Source organism: Pinus tabuliformis, chromosome 1_1 (genome assembly GCF_031772625.1).
Source record: "Pinus tabuliformis cultivar Carrire ecotype Pingquan chromosome 1_1, CPIR1, whole genome shotgun sequence".
Lineage (NCBI taxonomy): Eukaryota > Viridiplantae > Streptophyta > Pinopsida > Pinales > Pinaceae > Pinus > Pinus tabuliformis.
Genome location: NC_142297.1, coordinates 290,186,878 through 290,205,512, shown reverse-complemented (window position 1 = coordinate 290,205,512; position 18,635 = coordinate 290,186,878). Strand labels below are relative to the sequence as shown.

Here is an 18,635-nt window from a genome sequence, read left to right as displayed (position 1 = left end):
GATGAATTTCAACTGATACAAAGTAATGAATTATGATGGCTAGTGTGCTATGCCACCACAACTCGACATTTACAAATTCCAGCAAAGTAATGAATTATGATGACCAGTGTGCTATGCCACCACAACTCAACATTTACAAATTCCAGCAAAGTAATGAATTATGATGACCAGTGTGCTATGCCACCACAATTCAACATTTACAAATTCCAGCATAGCTGGGGTATGTCTAATACCAATTCAGCACAAAAAATCGGCAAACAAACAAACGAGGTCACCCCTTGGAATCTACAAATGTGCTGTGCTTGAGATCGAGACCATCTGGGTATAGAAATATTGACATCATTTAGAACTCATTGTCTTGTATATAGTGGCTTTAATATTCTAAGGCCATATTCCAAACCCAGAATAGAAATAGACATCATTTAGAACTCATTGTCATATGCAAGTTTTCTAAGCCATATTCAAACCCAGAATACATATGCAGTTTACCAATCAATACTCACTACACACTTGCCTTTGCTTCTTGGTCTATTGGCTACTACTGCTCTTTGTCCTGGAGAAGAACCTACTAAACCCACTCCCATGCTTTTCAGATGAGGAAGATGATGATTTTCCCTCACCTGTATTTAATGACTTAGATAGAGCATTCCCTGCTAAGGAGCGAGGAATCCTATTTCTTTGATGTGTGGGCTTTACAGGATACTCGGTTGGTGGACTTGCTTCCGTATCAGAAGAGCTAGGTATTGTCGAGTGGCCTTCACCATAATCTGCATGCACGGGTGAGAAAGGTTCATTATTTTGATATGAATCGGGAACAGTCCTGCCAGATAATTGGTTAGATTTCTGTCTGTGATTTCCAGTGCCTGACATATCAGGTTCAGATGCCCCTGGGGCACATTGGCTGTTGGAGGCAGGACACTGTTCAATCTTCCATTACCTTCACTGCTCTGACACAAGCAATCAGAAGCATCCAATACATGACCGGAATGCTTGCTGTTTTGGGAAAGTGATTCTTGCCCTACAAAAGGAGAAGCCTGAGCTTGATTGTCCATTTTCTATATCATATGACCAATCCATGGAGCAGACAGTGCTTTCAACTGTCTCCCTAGAATAAGTATTGTTTGTTGGCACTCGGCAATCTTCTCTGCAGCGGCAGCTATCTCCCTTTGCTGCAAAATAAACTATTCATGAGCAATATTGACCCTTATTTTTAAGACAAACTTTTAAAGCATCAGCGAAGAAAATAGCATCCTCTATTACAATAAAAGGTTAGTATATGAAAAAAAACTCTAGCACAGTTGAAATGCAGCTATTAATCCACGCTGAAATTGGAAGATTCACAGAGTTAGACAACTCATAAAATGGTAATACCTGTCTTGTCTTTAAATCATTATCTGGAACCGAGGAATGGGAACACGCCAACTCTTCATCCTTCCTGCATTCCAATAACAGAATATAATTGTAAAATTAACCCCAAGGTTTGACACTCAAACCACACTGCTTAAGCTTTATTAAACATAGTTTCCGCTTTCAAACTACTACATAGTTTCTTTTTCACGAGACAAATAGTTGAATAGCCCGACAAGTTCAATTGATTGACACAATCAAGATTGTATTTCAGATCAAATGATAAACAGAGTACCATGCATAGCCATGGTTGCAGCATTTGCACTAACCTTTGCAGCTGTTCCTGCAGATCCTGGAACTTTGCTTCGGCATCATCATAGTGTTTGTGCTCCTCTTGAAGTTCTGACTCCAAAGCCTTCACCGTTTCACACAAATGGTTCCTCTCAATTTCTGTTGCCTTCAACTGTACTCCAACTCTGCTTTGACCGAAGTCATGGCTTCCAACTGATTTTCTGCAAGAAGGTTTGACTCCTGAGTAGAGGTTAGTTGTTCTTGTATCTTTGCCAGCATCTCCTCCATTTCAGCAAGTTTATCTTTCGTTTGTTTTAGCTCCTCTTTGGATGCCATCAATGCATTTATTAAGTTATCTTTCTCAGTCTTCACCTGTGTAAGCTCCTCTTCTAGAATTGCATGTCTAGCCAATCCAGCCTTCACCTTAGACTCTAAAGCAGTTTTTTCCGCTTGAATGACACTAAGCTCACCATCCGCATTGGGAACACTATTATACAATAATAAAGAAGGTGCACTAGAAGTTATATTTTGTTCCAGTTGGCTAGGTTTGAGATCCCCATTTTCGAAATAAATAGATTTATCAATGTCAGGTATTATACTGGAATCTCCATTTGCTTCATCCTGAGCTTCATATTCCCCAAAAGCAGGAGCACAAATTTCAGAAAGATGGGTCAATAAAGAAGATATCTCCGTAATAAGCTGTATGATCTCCACTTTGCCATGCAAAAGTTGATTTAGAGATTTTGTAAATGCCTCAACACTGGTATTGAAATCAAGCACTTTTGAGGCTGGGAGCTTCTGGGAACTTTGAGCTTTTTTTACCATATATTCTAGAAGAGTAACAACTCCAGAAACAAGACTTTCCAGCTTAGGATCAGCAACATCAATTTGAAATTTAGCATTGGATAGAGATATATCTTCCTCTTCTTCTATCGATCTTTTGGTAAACTGAGAAACATCTTGATTATCAAGATCGTGAGAGGGCAAAGGATTTTTTAGCAGCTGCTTAGTACAAGAGTCAGAGCCAGTGAGAACGCCACCTGTCTGTGTCATAGCACGCTTAACAACTTCCATCACTTTATGTGCGTCACCACCCTCAACATGCACCTCAAAGATGCTATCTAGCCTTGCCTGAAGACTAGCTAAAGCATTCTCATTGGCATCATTTTTAGATTGCAAGGCAGTCAGCTCCTCTTCCACAGAAGCTAGCTTTTTGGATAGATCTGAACATAGTTGATTGGCAGACTGAAGTTCTGAATCCCTTTTTGCAATAGTCTCTTCCAAAGAGGTCTTATCTTCACCTCCTACAATGCTTTTCTCACTTGAGACGTCCAATTTTCCAGTTGTCTGATCCATTTTCGGTGAAGGGAGAGAGGCCAACCTCTCCATCTCTGCAAAGTCATCCATCAAATCCACTTTTTCTGACTCCAGAGTCTTGTCACTTCTTCCTAAATCCTTTTCCTTCTTAATTTGAGATAGCTCTGAAATCAGAGCTGAGGCCCATGACTCTGCACAGCTTACCTCATCATCATTCCCATCTTCAGACATCGAGGTTAAGCTAGGTGGGTTACTTGCAGTTTGACTCCTCGGTCCTTCAATGTGCAGCTCAAGGGCAGGTTTTCTCTGTTTCTGATCATTATTTAAAACTTCCAGTTGTTTCTCGAGACTTGAGAGTTTACTTGCTGTTCTAGCACACAATGTTCTTGAAGCTTGAAGCTCGCCATTTCGCTTTGCCAAGGCCTCTTTTAGCATTTTTGTTTCTTCCTCCATGGCCAATAGGCGTTCTGTTAGATATTCAGATTCTTTTTGACCTTGATCTTGAGAATCATATCCAGAATCAAACGAATGAGAAACAAATGAACCACGGCCTTTGGCAGGTGACCTCCTTCTCCGGCCTTCTCCCATTTCTTTCCCTAGGCTCTCAACTTCCATCTTCATTTGAGCCAATGCAGCAGGTCCTGGCAATTTTTTCCGAACTAGACTCCGAAGCTTTGACACTCTGCTTCTAACTTTGCAATCTTTTTAACAGCTTCTAAATGCTGCTTATTAGCTGCATCTGCACTTTTCATACTAATATTTTTTTCCTCATTGCGAATCTCAAGTTCCTTGCTGAGAACATGAAGTTCATATTTCAAGGATGACATATCATGTTCATATGATTCAATATTTACTTGGAGCACTTTAACCTCAGCCTGGGCTTGAGCTCTAGCTTCATTTAATTCTCCCACAGTTTTTGTGCGTTCCTGTAATGATCTGGATATTGCAGTATTCTCTGCTCCTGCCTGAAGAAGCTGTTGTTCTAAAGCCACTATTTTGGCCTCAAATTCAAATCTGATTTTCTCCCATTCTCTAGTTTTGTTGACAATAGTTTCATGAAGTTTGTGCTCTTGCTCCTCTCTTACATGCCGAAGTTGTCTCATGCACTCTTTGAGAGCACCATCCAAATGGGCTACTCTGTCTTCAAGTACAACTTTTTGCTGCTTCAGAGACTCAGCCTGTTGTTTTGAAGCCCGTGCTTCAGCCCCTGTCTGCTCCCAACCTGCCCAGGAAACACTGTTCAATCAATTTCCAAGCATGACCACAAACAATAGGTAAAGAGCAGGTTAATAACCTAGAAATCTCTTACAGAACTAGTAGTAAATAAGGCTGTATACTAACATATGCATCCCCAAAGGAAAAGAAAATTCAAGTGAGTCTAAGAGCAGTGATTGTTAACAGGCTGATAAGTTGAAAATGCAATCTAGTATGGGTCAATGTTCAAGAGAAAATCATATCAAACTTTTGAACCACAAATCTTGATGTTTAAATGGAACAAATAACACTTAAATAAATGCTACCTGACATGAGTTCTTCTGCAACTTTCGCGTGCTCTTTCACCAAACTTTCTTTAGTATTGATCTCTGAGAGAGCTGCAGAAAGCTTTTCATTCAAACTCTTTACTTTATCCTCTGATTCTTGCAACTTTGTCATTGCCTCCTCATACATATGAGCATATTCCATAAGAGCCCTGGAGGCATCCTGTGCCTTGGAGATGCCCTGCTCAACCAAGTAAAAGAATTCAGTAAAGGTAGTCAAACTTCAAAGTTTGAACAAATTAAATAAGATGCATCAAACACACTTATCATAAGAATTAATGTCAAGTATATTCAGAAGTAAAAGTATTAGTATGATCGGTGACTTTATTAGGAAGTTAATGATTTGGCACTTTCTCAAATATGGAACCTGCTAGAGGCCCCTTTCCAGAACCATGGCCATCACTTAAAAGTTGAATGGCAACTTTTTCCAAATTTTGTAAACAATGCAGCTAGGAAATGGCATATCTATAATATATATAGATGCCAAATCAATTGTTTTCCTTCTGAATGTTTTGACCTGTACACTGCTGGCCTTTCACATTCAAGAGATCATAGATAAGATAAGATAATTTTATTGATGTCCAAGGAATGACCAAGGGATAGGTCAATGAGACTAGGAAGTGAATCTGTCATAAATCCTGCAGAAGTGCACTCCCCAGAAGCATAAAGCAAATTCAGCTAACAAAATCAAAATGGTTTAGGCCAACGTTTGCAACATTTTTCCCCTTTGTTTTTGTCCAGCATATGGATATACAGGTATGAATATGTTGACACATAATCCATGAATCTTTTGATAAGATGAAAAAATAATTATTTGTGTGAGTTTTGATAAGATGAGAAATTATAATTAAATATTAACAGCTTGCCTCATAAGATATGATATGTCATATTCTTAAGTACTACCTGTCAGGGTGACATCGGCTATTTTAATTTTGAAGACACTGGATCACCTGTAGACATCAATATCATCTGTGTCATTTTCTTTCTCCATCCACCCTGCTGTTACCAGTTTCATATATGCTCTGATTGGGTTATTGATGATGCATTTCATATTCTGCCTAAACTCCGTGTGGGCTAAGTTCATGCTACATGCTCAGGTTAGAAGTTCCAGCACAAAAATTATGGTAATAAGTTTTATAATGGGTTCCTGCTATTTTTCTTTTACAGAGCATACACTGAGAACAATCAGGAGCTGTTAATGTTTTTCAGAAGTGTTCTTGAAATGAATACTAGATATGATGAAGTTATGATATTAGCATTCACTTTAAGTCTCATTCTAATCCAGATTGGCTTATAAGATAAGATAAGATAATTTTATTAATGTCCAACAAATGACCATAAGAGGTCAACGGGACTGTCGGTTACAATGATTACATCATGCCAAGCCAGTGGACCAAACGGTCCCCTTTAACATTTCTTTTTAAAAAGCAGAAAATACATCTACAATCTAAGTAAATGTAAATGTAGAAGCTAGAAGCTCTCAGCCTCGAAACAAAGCACTGCGATGGAGCAGAGAAGGAGAAGAAGAAGGAGAAGAAAAGGCAGGGGTCTCTTGTCCAAATCCTACTCCTAACATCCGAGGTCGAGAGAAGAAAACTGAGAGAAGCATGTCAAAGTCTGCTGTCTTGTGGGCATACTGGGCTGTCGCTGCTGTCGCCTGGAGGTTCTAGGGCGCCTCCTAGGGGTGGATCCAATCCTAGAGTGCTAGTGCAGTCTGGTGGGTCGGCCCCCCTGGGACCGCACTGATCTGGTCTCAGTGTCTGTGGGTCGGTCAATGGTTCTTTTGGTGCCCCGCACTGAAGGTAGCACCCTAAAGAAGTCCGTGATCTTCTGCGTGGTGTCCGATCTGGTGGGGGGCTGAAGAAAACGGGCCCGAAATCTAAAGGCCTCCTAGAGATAAAGTGCAAGGCATCTCGGATCAACATATCTGAGGAAGTTGGTCAAAGTCTGAGAAGACCTGAAGAGACAATGGAAACGACCTCGAATCTCGTAGTAAGCAGGGCATCCGAAGATGAAGTGTGTCTCTGTCTCTATCTCCTGTAAGTGACAGAGTTGGCAAATCCTATCTACCCTATCGATGTGGTGATCTGTCTCCACCCGGAGTCTATGAGACCCAACTCTGAACTGCCCGAGGGGGATTCTAAGGGCATGCATCCAATGCTGGAACGTGTACTGGGGTCTGATGATGAGCCCATCCCTGATTTCCAGGCAATGCTCCATGTAGAAGGCCATTTTTGGACGCAACCCATTGGGAGGATTGGTCCATGTAATCTAAATGTATCGTCTGTAAATATCCTCCTTAATGATTTTATTCAGCTCTTGCTGATTGGGAGGAGGTGGCCTGGAGCATTCAGAGAGTACTGAAAAGGAGGGAGATGGTCAATCTGGATTCCTAAAGCCTCCAGAAGCTCTGTCACACTAGTGTACCAACATTTGGATCGGCCTGTCTGCATACGGGCGATGTTCTCCGAGGAGCAATATGCTAAATATGGGTATCTGTCACGACCCTTCCTCGTGTCTGCCAGGCCTCGGAGCCTGTGCAGGAGCGACACTAACCTGAATATCACCTCTAGGCGGAAAGGTTGAGCCCCGAACTCTGCTAGAATGATGTGCTGAGGAACTATCTGCTTGCACCTAATGAAATGGCGCAAAAGGAGGGTCTGGACCCGCTCCGCTGAGGCCCAATCTGACTCTAGGAGAGAGGGACCCCAAATCTCTGAGCCGTAAAGCACTGTGGGGCGAATCAAAGTGTCCATGATGCTCGAGATGTCCTGGAAATGGTGCCGGAAACACTGCCTCTCCAGAAGGGCTAGGGAGCCATACCCTTTGTTGATCCGAGGCTGAAGGGCTGGCTGCAAGCTGAAGCGAGGCCCTGAGAACTAAACTCCCAAGTATGTATAGGTGCTGACAATCTCGATCTCTTCTCCTTTAAATAGGAAGTGGAAGTCCGAGGTTTTCTTGACTCCATTGAAGACAATCACTTTGGTTTTACCCAAGTTCACAGTTAGATGCCTCCGGTCACAAAAAGCTGCAAGAGCATCCAGCTGTCTTTGAAGGCCTTCTTGGGAGGAGGCAATAAGGCAATATCGTCTGCAAAGAGGAGGACGGAAATCAAGACCTGGTGAAGAAGACACCCATCCGTATCCTGGATATGTTCCCAGAGGAAGGACTCAAGCTCATCAATATAGATCCCGAATAAAGTAGGAGAAAGGGGGCATCCTTGCTTGACTCCAATGGTGCTTCGGATGAAATCCAACATTCCACCGACTATGCGGAGATGGCCAAGGACGACCTCATAGAGGCGCATGATAGCTGTCAGGAGAGTCGAGGAAATGCCAACCTCTCTTAGCCTCTAGAAAAGATCTTCCCTCGGGACTGAGTCAAAGCCCTTCCGGAAGTCTACAAAGTAGCAGTACACTTTAGAGGATCGATGCCTAGCCTCCTCGATCACCGCACGAAGAGTAAGGATGTGGTCGATCGTCTGGTGGTCTGGGCAGAATCTTGCTTGGCCCTTGGCCTTGAGTTGTCTCTGCTCAAGGAAATGGGAGAGTGTCCTGCAAAGCTGTAGCATATAGCTTGGAGAATGTGTGCCCAACCATGATTGTCCTGTAGTTGTTGGGGTCGGAAGTAGGCCCTGACTTGTGGATCGGGTAGATAATGTGGTGTGACCAACCATCCGGAAATCCATCCCGAACCACCTGGTTGAAGAGGTCCACCAGATATCCTACTAGGGGGCGAAGTCCATGCTTGAAGAATTCTGCCTGGAAACCTTCTTCGTCTGCTGCCCTGCTGCTATTCATTGTCCATATTGCCTCTCTGATATCTTTGTCAAAGAAAAGGTGGCAGGAGGTGGGGGGGAAGTAACCTGAATCAGAGGCTGCCCAGGAATGTCATACAGCTAGGAGGTGTGAGAGAACATTGAGGCAGGATCAAGGTCGACTGGGGTAGGTGAGCGCCGGGAAAGGATGGTCCCCCAGAAATCTTTAGGGGAGCGAAGGAGGAGAGTAGAACATGCAATAATGCAAAGAGAATACCAATTAAGTATTGAAAGAAGAGTATTACATTGAAAACCAACTTCTATTAATGAATCAAATAGTGAAAAACATTGCAGTATACATAGCAATGCAAAATGGCCAGACTGGTGGTAGCTTATCTCTGAGAAGACATGTGACAGCTACACTCAATTGAAAAAAGCCTATAACAAGAGGTTGAAGCTAATTTTATAATGATGCCGATAAAACCTAGAAGCAAAAAAATCAAAATGCAATAACCCTAAGCCTCACATGATTATGGCTGAGCAAAAACACTGAGCTAGACAAATCTGAGCTGTCTGAAACAAGGGGGAGCCTTGCCTGGATTATAACTTTTCACTCGATTCTCCATTTTGGCTCTACCCAGAAAATAAAGATGGATACTTGAACAGAACATAACTTTTCACTTGATTCTCTGCTTTGGCTCTGCTTTGGCTAGCTGGAAACAAAATTAGCATAGTGAGTCAGGTTGCCAGTCTTTGGGTGTAAGTTGTAACTGCTCCCAAAAATGCACCAGAAAATCATGACCTGAAAATTGTTAATATCAAAACCGTTTTCTGGACAGCCCTGGATAGCCAACTGGATCATGTTCAGCGAACACTAGATATTGGTAAATATATCATTGGCATATCTGTTAGTTTAACCATCCACATGTAATGCCAACAATATGATTTATTAATATAATGTCTCTCTACAAATGCCTTTTGGACACCTTCTACTAGACTTTTGATCTTACTGCAACTTCATTAGGGCAATTTTCACTCACAATCGATTTCTTAATAAAAATAAGATAAGATAATTCTATAAAATTCCAACTAATGGTCACATAGCTGGTAAATGGAAAAGAAGCCTGCGTAAATACACACTGGGAGTATGAAAGCAACTCCTATCACTAGCGTACTAAAAACGGAAAGAAGAACTAACTAATTAACCAATAGAAATATTACTGCAATTGCAAAACCATGTTGAGCATGGAATGCAGGAGTCTAGGTGTGTGACTAATATTTTCTCATGGTTGTTTCATGGTGGGTTCAAGCCTTTCCTAGTTCTGGTGTCCTCTAGTTTGGCAGTGTACTTCCTAGTGGTATGTTTAAACCTGAGATGCATGTTATCATTCATCACCCATCCATCATTTAGCCTAGGTACCACCCATTCTATCATCAATCATATTCCATCATTCACCCGCTTATAGAGGACACATGAACCATATTCCGCCATTTTCATATAGTTTTCCTTCATAACTTAACTCTCATTTGGCATATTTCAATAAAACTCATTTTTCCAAGTGTAAACATGCTAGAGTGATTTGGAATACTTTTACTGTCAATTAATTAGACACAATCCTAAGGCTAAAGTGCTACCTTATTGGTCTATTTTATTGGTAGGTTATAAACCTTAGTCAAGGTCTTAATCCCTAAGTTTCAATATTAAAAAAAAGGAAAAAAACAAGAGAATATAACTTGGTGTGCACAAGGAACAAAACTTGAGGGTAGTGCTCTTCTTTGGCACACATGTTGAAGCAATTCACTTGAAAAAATAACTTTTGACAAAAGTGGTTTCCCTCATAAGTTCGTTGTGGTTATGATAGCCTTGTTCATGCTCACACGTGCCACTTGGATGAGCCATTTACTTCCTTTTGCACACAAAATGAGGAGTTTGTTGTGTACACACATCCCTTGAGGGATAGCTATGCATGAACCCTCCCTTTCATGTCCACTTCCAACTTATTAAATCATTTTTTATTTTCATATCTTCTATGTATTCTATTTCAGGTTGTCTGCTCCACTAGATAGTCAGCTCTTAGCATTGAATTGGTTTTTTTCACCTCTTGGTTTAGCCTTGAAGAGGATATTTGACTTGGTACTTGAACGCACTTACTATTTTAAGGAGATTCTTCACACATTTCTAGATTTGGATAGAGTAGTCATCACATGGATATTATTATTCTATCCCATGTACCTAGTCACTTGCGATTTGAGAGTGGTACACCTCCCTTGGCTAACTACTTTTTATTTAGAGACATTTCATTGTGGTAAGGTGTTAATTTTAGATAACTATGGTATGTTCTATGATTAAGAGCAATTTACTTCAATATTCTTATTAGCCCAATATCAATTTCCAGATAAGCAATCACATTAACATGACAGTAAATGCAGATAGAACATAAAGAGGATACAAGATATGGCACCAGGCAGGGACAATCCAAGACAAGAGGACACAAGATATGGCGCCAGCGAGGGACAATCCCCAATGTGGGGAAACCCTTTGATCAATTCTTCTTATTATTCTTCAAAAGTTCCCAGACATCATTCTTCATAATCGACTCATACTCTTCGTTCATAGCATCCTTCCAAACTTGGTGCTTTACAGCTTCTTCGAATGTGCAAGGCTTAGATTGAACAATGGTGCTCATTGCAGTTAAGTACCCTTGGTACCTATTCGGCTTCTTACTTTCATGAAATGTCCCCCTAGGTGCAACATGTCTCTCGACATCTTCGAGAGTTTCCCTAAGCCATGAGGGTCTCCTTTTTTAGGAGGGCTCATGAGGGGGTGGATCAATGGGATCCATTGGTCCTTCAGCATCGGGCATCAGCTCATCCTGCGGTTCTCCCTGCTTTCCTGAATCTGCTTCTTTGTCCTTCCTTGGAATAGGAAGGTTACTAATCTTCCCAAGGGCAGCATCCTCATCAAAGGTGACATCATGACTTATCTCCACTTCTCTTTGACTAAGCACATAGATTCTATATGCCTTAGAAGTTTCACTGTAGCCCACAAATGTTCATTTCTTCCCAGAAGCATCCAATTTGCTTCTCTTTTCTTTCGGCACATGAAAATATACGGGGCTACCAAAAATTCTAAAGTGAGAAACATCAGGTTTCTTACTGGTGAAAACTTCTTCAGAGTTTTGGAGTCCAACGCTTGATGAGGGCATCTATTTTGAACATACACGATAGTGTTTGCAACTTCAGCCCATAAGAACTTCGGAAGGCTTTGATCATGAAGCATGGCACGAGTGGCTTCTACGATAGAACGGTTCTTCCTTTCAGCAACACCATTTTTCTTGGGAGTATATCCAGTAGTAGTCTCCCTCTTAATGCCAACTTCTCTACAATAGTTATTGAACTCATTTGATTCATATTCGGTTCCATTATCGATCCTCAATATTTTGATCTTCTTCCCTGTTTGATTTTTGACCAAGGCTTTGAAAGAACAGAACCATGAGAATACTTCGTCCTTCTTCTTCAAGAAATATATCCAAGTCTTGCAAGAGAAATCATCCATAAAGATGGCATAATATAAATATCCTCCCAAAGAGTTCACGGGCATCATACCAGATAGATCAGAATGAACCAATTGCAATATGTCGGTAGTTTTGCTATCACTTGAGGGGAATGGTCCCCTTGTATGCTTTCCTTCGGCACACCGCTAACAAACACCTTCATGTTCTACTTTAAATTCCGGCATGCCTGTCACCATCTTCCTCACATCGGGTAGAGCCTTATAATGTAGATAAGCAAACCTCCGGTGCCATAATTCGGATTGAAGTGATGTGTCGCAAGACATAGCTCCCAATGGACTTCCTCCAACTTGATATAGCCCATCAACCCTAAATCCAAGTGTAAATGCATCTTTGAATTTTTTATTCCACACACATACGTTTCAATCGATGAATGCTATCTTGAATCCTATGTCCTCCATCGCCAAGATAGATACCGGGTTCTTCTTTAGATCGGGTACATATAGTACTTCTTGTAGATGAATGGTGTTACCTTGATTCAATTGAAGAGTAATATTCCCAACTCCCTTCACGGGATAGGTGGCATTGTCTCCAAGGATAATTTCCAAATTTGAATCCTTTTCAATCAGATTTGAAAGAGCTTCCTTATACCCAGTGAAGTGCCTTGAGGCACCACTATCAATCAACCAATTTCCCAAGGTGTCCGAAGGAGAGGCAGTAGAGAGGGAGGATATAAGATAAAATTCTTTTTGCTTGTTATCAACAACATTAGATTCATCATACCTGGTGTTTCTTGATCTCTTGGGAGGGCAACCATTTCCTTGATGAGGAGCGGGAGCATTCCTTTTTCCTCTGTTGTTGAATCTGCCATTCCTTTGATTGTTGTTGCCCCTGAAATTGTTGTTGTTGTGGTTATCATCATCATGAGGTGTATCCCTTCTATTAGGACACTCCCTAGCATAGTGGCCAAATTTAATGAAGCATCTTTCCTTCCTTCAATTTTTAAAACCTGGCCTTCCTTGACATTGCTTCTTTGAACCTGCATTGTTCTTTTAAGCATGAGCAGAGAATGCAGTAGGATCATTCCTATTTGAAGGCATATCTAGTTCCATCATCCTTGTTTCTTCTTGAGAACATCTAGTCAGCAATTCTTCAAAACCTGGAATCCTTTTGTTGTTAAGAATTGTAGTGTTAAACACATACCATTCACGAGGGAGTCCTCCAAGGGCAATGAGAATGAACTTCTTATCAGCAATAACTTCTCCAATCAAAAGATCATTTTTTATCTTAGTAATCCTCATGAAGTAGGATTGAATGTCTTCACCTCTTCCCTTCTTCATATCTTTCAGCTTGTTTTTGAGAAAGAGAACTTGGTATGCATTGCTAACTTTGAACATGCCAACCAACCTGTCATATATCTCCTTTGATGTGTTCAAATCAGAGATGTAAGCAACTAAATGCTTATGAATAGAATCCCTGATGACTTCACCCTTCTTGTACTTTGTCTTAACAGCAGTCGGTGCATTAGAAGGAGGTTCATAAATCTTTCCTGCACATAGTCCATAACATCTTGCTTTTCTAAAGTCAAATCAAGAGACATCTTCCATGCATGATAATCACACTTATCATGAAGCTTGTCATCAGATTTGAAGTAGGATGTGGAGGCCATTGATTCTTGTCCAACAAATATCAGTGATTACTCTTCTTAGTGATTTCTCTTTGCACTCTTGCTTGGGCTTTGTCTTCACCTCAGCTCTGATACCATGTTAATTTTAGATAACAATGGTATGTTCTATACATAAGAGCAATTTACTTCAATTTTCTTATTACCCCAATATCAATTTCCAGATAAACAATCACATTAACATGACAGTAAATGCAGATAGAACATAAATAAAATAGTAGAAGACAAGCCAAGACAAGAGGACACAAGATATGGCGCCAGCCAGGGACAAACCCCAATGTGGGGAAACCCTTTGATCAATTCTTCTTATTATTCTTCAAAAGTTCAGCACAGAGAGAGAGTACAATATGCAATAGTCACTTGCCCAATCAAAGTGAATTCTATCCAATCAAACAGTTACCACAGAAAGCCCTAACCAGAAAGTCAACGATGTTAACAGGGCAGATTTTGACCTCCAAAACAATGCGGTCAAACTTAGTCAACTCAACCTCCAACAACAAATCAAATCAGCCCAAAACAGTTTGAAAATACTCCATCAAACTTGGTCAACGCAAGTCAACGTTGTCGTCAAACCCTTCTGCAATCAACGTTGGTCAAACAGTATGGATTGCTTCGATTTTTGTGCCCAAAAATGCATCCTGCCCAAATAGAAAGAATCCCACAAATCCGCAATCAAAGAAAGTCAACGATGATGGTCAAAGCTTGGTCAAACTGTCCCTGAAATTCGTTCAACGCAAAAAACAATCTTCTTCTTCTTCGCACATGTGAATAGAGGTTGTCCTGAAATCCGTACCCAATCATAGGAGGAGAGAGAGATGTGTGAGAAGTTGAGTGATATCCAAATGAGGCAAAGGCACCTTCTATTTATATGCAAACGTTGAGGATGAATAGACGTGACTGTTGGGCTTTTGAGCCTACATTAGTTTGCTGGCCGACCTTGACAATTTGTCCATAAACAAAATAAATTCATAATTCCATTTGTACATGTCAGAATGAGATGATCTTTAGATCAATCCTACACCTCTCAAAGAGAGGAATCCAATAAAAATATCAACTGCATCATATGAGTTGTCCAGACTCCAAGGTGGAGTCTGGCCCTAGTTGCCAAATTTAACATAAGGTTTTTGACCTTTTTTGGAGGGTGCAGTTGTTGAGGACCACTATTTCTATTTAGGTAGTTATGACTTCTTGGCACCAATTCCAAGTGCATGCTTATCTTGAGCATCATTTTACCATTATTTGGAGAATCTCTCTCCTAGGCCTATGCCCTAGTGTTTTTTACTCTTACATTAGAGGGTTATAATATCATCTAATAACTAATTCAAGAATTTGTAATATTATTTTAAAATGTTTGACTCATTAAATGTGATTGTTGATGTTTGTAGCTTGGAAAGGTACTTTTACACAAGCCTATGCGTCTAGGCGTGCAAAATTCACCCATAGTCTCCTTAGAACACTTGCTCAAGTGTGAGCACGTTGCTAATGTAGTTTACCCTAAGTCTAACTTAGGAAAAGGCACATATTATTATGTTCACTCATTGAGCTAAAGGGAAATTAGGAAAAGTAAAGTAAATTACTTTAATGAATATGCTTTAATCTCAACTATTGATCTCAAGTGAGGCAAGATTTAATCTCGATCGTCAATCACTTTGGAGATTAGGGTTAGGGATTTAGCTGAATGTAAAGTTATAAAAGCAAGGCTAGGGAGATGGGAAAGACACACTACAACAACACAACACTGAGAAAGGGACCTCTCAGTGACATGGTGAAGGACTTTCACTCGTGTGTATCGAGTCCGAGGAAAGGGACAGCAAGGAGATCCAAATTAGCCAAGGAGGGGTTGACCAACTGGATCAAATCCAGTTGTTGTACATGTAATTTCCTCAACTAGGCCATTATACCAGGACAAAAGCCAAAGTAGGTTCTAAATCATTGTTAATGACGTATTGATTTGATTGGGAAAAAACTATTTGTCGCATTTTATGAGATTGGTTGTTATATTATTTCTTTTGTTGAATGTTAAGAACTTAGACATCCCTTCATTCAATAGATTCGTAATCTGTTAGGTCAATAAAGTTCCAGGTGCTAGGTTGAGAGGAAAATTAACATGGTATCAAAACCAGATCTTTGAAAATTGATCTTCGAAGCACCAGAAGCCAGGTTTGTATAGAATCGTTAGGCCAGGTTTGGCCATGATCGTACAAAGACGAATTTTTTTAAAAGGGGACCAAGATCACAGGCCGTACAATGTACAACATAGTCAGCGAAAGAAAAAAAGGGGGGGGGGCAAAGATTAATTTTTAGGTTAAGTGAAAGCTTCTCAAAAAAAGGGGTGGGGGAGAGGAGGGGGAGGGAGGTTGGCGGTTCTGGTGGCCAACAGGCCAGCCGCCAACCAATCCCCAAGTCGTCAAACCAAACCACAGCACGACGAGAGCAAACTGAGTGTAGCATTAATCGATTGCAATAGCAAGGGGTGGTTGTGTAAGGAGTCCAGCAGACAACGAATGCGGGCAAATCCAACAAGGGAGAGTTTCGACAGCGTGGTTTGTAGCGTCAAGGAGGCTACTAGTTGATATCAAGAACCATGGCAAAACAAAAATAGGTGATGGAACTTATCAAGTAGAGACACATGAGGAGTTACCAACCAAGACAATTCATAGAGGGCGACTAGCAACTCATGAAAAAGTGACAAGAAAAACGCAACAAGGTCATGGTGGAGATGGCCAGTAGTGCAACGTGAGCGGGGAGAGAGTGTCGCACAACCATTGTGCAAGGAGCCACAAGCATGGAAATTTCGTCGCAACAATAAACTATCGACCAAAGAACCGTTGTAACAAGGTAGTTGTGTGAGTGAGGCACGATCAATGAAGCGAAGGTCAAGCAGTGTAGTGTTGGGTGTCGAAAGGAAGAGGTCGATCAAGTGCTACATGTCAAAAGGTGTGTCATAGGTTAAAACAACATGCAAAGAGTTGACAAATAGCTTGGGGCCAAAAGGAGTCAGACCTAGATGCGATAACCAGTTGTTGGCACTGTAGCCGAACTAGAGATCGATTAGAGACGCAGCTACAAAAGACATTAGCCCGCAGAGTGAAGTCGAGACAAGGTTTTGCGTAGTGGGACCTAGTTGCAGGTGGAGTGTTGTTGATTCAGAGAAAGTGTCTTTGTGCGTAGTAAAGTCAAAGATACTTAGCACTAGGGCAAAGTGGCAGCAAATCGTAGTAGCCTGGCCAAAGAAGCTAGGATGGATACAGAGAACTATGCTAAAAGTGCTACAAGGAGACAACATAGAGGATCGTGTTGCAAGCATAATGTCGTGTTGGGCATGGTCAAGTAATTGTAGGATGCAGTGGCCAACAAGGGATCGTCGGCAAAATCATTGTGCAAAGTCATTGGGCAAGGATTTGCGATGCCTAGCATGAGCTAGTAGTGGTCGATTGAGCTAGTGGTAGCCACCAGTAGGTACAAAGGATAATACCACAGAGAATTTCCAGCAAGATTGGTGGAGGTCAAACCTCAGAATGAGAAAGGGAGACTGTATTAGTCAGGGCATTGGCATCAGGTTCATGGGTATCTCAAACGACCGAGATAGACCCACACTAGTGCTAGAAGGACTTAGCATAGGAGCACAAACGTGATATGGATGCTAGAACTCAAGTGGATTTTTCTCTTAGTCTGGATGATTAAGAAGAAGGGATTTGGTGTAGCGTTCAAGGAAGAACATGCATTGATCAGACCCAAGCAATCTAGCTTTAATGGTGGCCACGCCATTGGAGTTAGAGAGAAAAACATGTATAGGTTAAAGAGCCATCATATTTGAGCAACAATAGCAAGCAAAGTCATGACAAAGAACAAGGAGCATGCAGCTCCGAAGGTTGAGTAGCTCATAGGGAGTCATCCTTCAGGCTCAGGAGGGGAGGAGCAATCAACAAATTCCTCCCAATCTATCAAGAAAGTCTCTTGGTACCTAACAAGATGTTTAGGAGTAGGAGGCTTCTAAGAACAAGTTCACAGGGAGCAGGTCTTTCGGGATGATGGTAGGAAAGTCTTCCAGTTCAGAGGGAGTAGCCATGGCAGCAGATGCAGGTCCAAGATCAAAGCTAGTTCCGTGTGGCGAAAGTACCTCCCTCGCTAGGGAGTGTTCATGTTTGTAGCTTGAGCAAGTACTTTTGCACAAGCCTATGTGTCTAAGCACCCAGAAGTTACCTACAATCTCCTTAGAACACTTGCTCGAGTGTGAGCAAGTTGCTAATGTAACTTAACCTAAGTCTAACTTAGGAAAAAGCACATTTTTTATGCTTGCTCATTGAGCTAAAATAAATTTAGGAATTACTTTAATGAATATGTTTTAATCTCATCCGTTGATCTCAAGTGAAGCAAGATTTAACCTCGACCGTCAATCACTTTGGAGAGTAGGGTTAGGGATTTAGCTCAATGTAAATGTATAAAAGCAAGGATAGGGAGATGGGAAAGACATACTATAGTAACACAAGATTGAGAGAGGGGCCTCTCAGTGACAAGGTGAAGGAGTTTCACTCGTGTTGGATCTAAGGAAGAGGACAGCAAGGAGATCCATATCAACCGAGGAGGGCTCAATCAGTTGGATCAAATCTAGTTGTTGTACATGTAATTCCTTCATTTGGGCAATTATCCCAAGACAGGAGCCCAAGTAGGTGCTAAATCATTGTTAATGATGAACTAATTTGATTGGGCATAATCTATTTCTATCATTTTATGAGATTGGTTGTTATACTTTCGCTTCCATTGAATGTTAAGAACTTAACCGTGCCTTTATTTAGTAGATTTGTAGTCTGTTAGGTTAATAAAGTGTCAGGTGCTAGGTTGAGAGGAAAGTTAATAGTGATCACCAAGATATTATTATATTATTTAAGGTGGTTGAACCTAAAGCTCTCCTCATTTGTAATAGATGTTGTCTAGTGAGAAATAGCATCTCTCTTCTTGTTGGAGCCTCATTTTGGAGTATTTTTCTTCTTCATGTGTGTCAAGCTTTTTATTTGTGAATATTTGTTGGTGATTGGAGCTTATACATGCAAGTTAAAGGATTAAACCAAGGTTATCAAGCAAAAATCTCACTTCAATGGTGGTGAGTAATTAGGTGTGACTCTTTCTCATCCTTCTTGTTTAATTTTGTCTAGTTACATCAAAAAGTAGTGCCTAGTTAAGCAATATTT

General features: G+C 41.0%; 1 protein-coding gene across 1 annotated transcript in view; it reads right to left on the bottom strand.

Moving 5' to 3' along the window:
* Positions 1–484: 484 nt before the first annotated feature.
* Positions 485–18,635, bottom strand: part of LOC149212686 (filament-like plant protein 4) — a 51,587-nt gene continuing 33,436 nt past the window's right edge. Inside the window, 7 exon segments of the mRNA XM_089391888.1 lie at positions 485–914; positions 917–1,169; positions 1,372–1,435; positions 1,677–1,815; positions 1,818–3,629; positions 3,632–4,177; positions 4,476–4,674. Of these exon segments, the coding sequence (XP_089248014.1) occupies positions 529–914; positions 917–1,169; positions 1,372–1,435; positions 1,677–1,815; positions 1,818–3,629; positions 3,632–4,177; positions 4,476–4,674 (3,399 nt within the window). The 3' untranslated portion in view covers positions 485–528.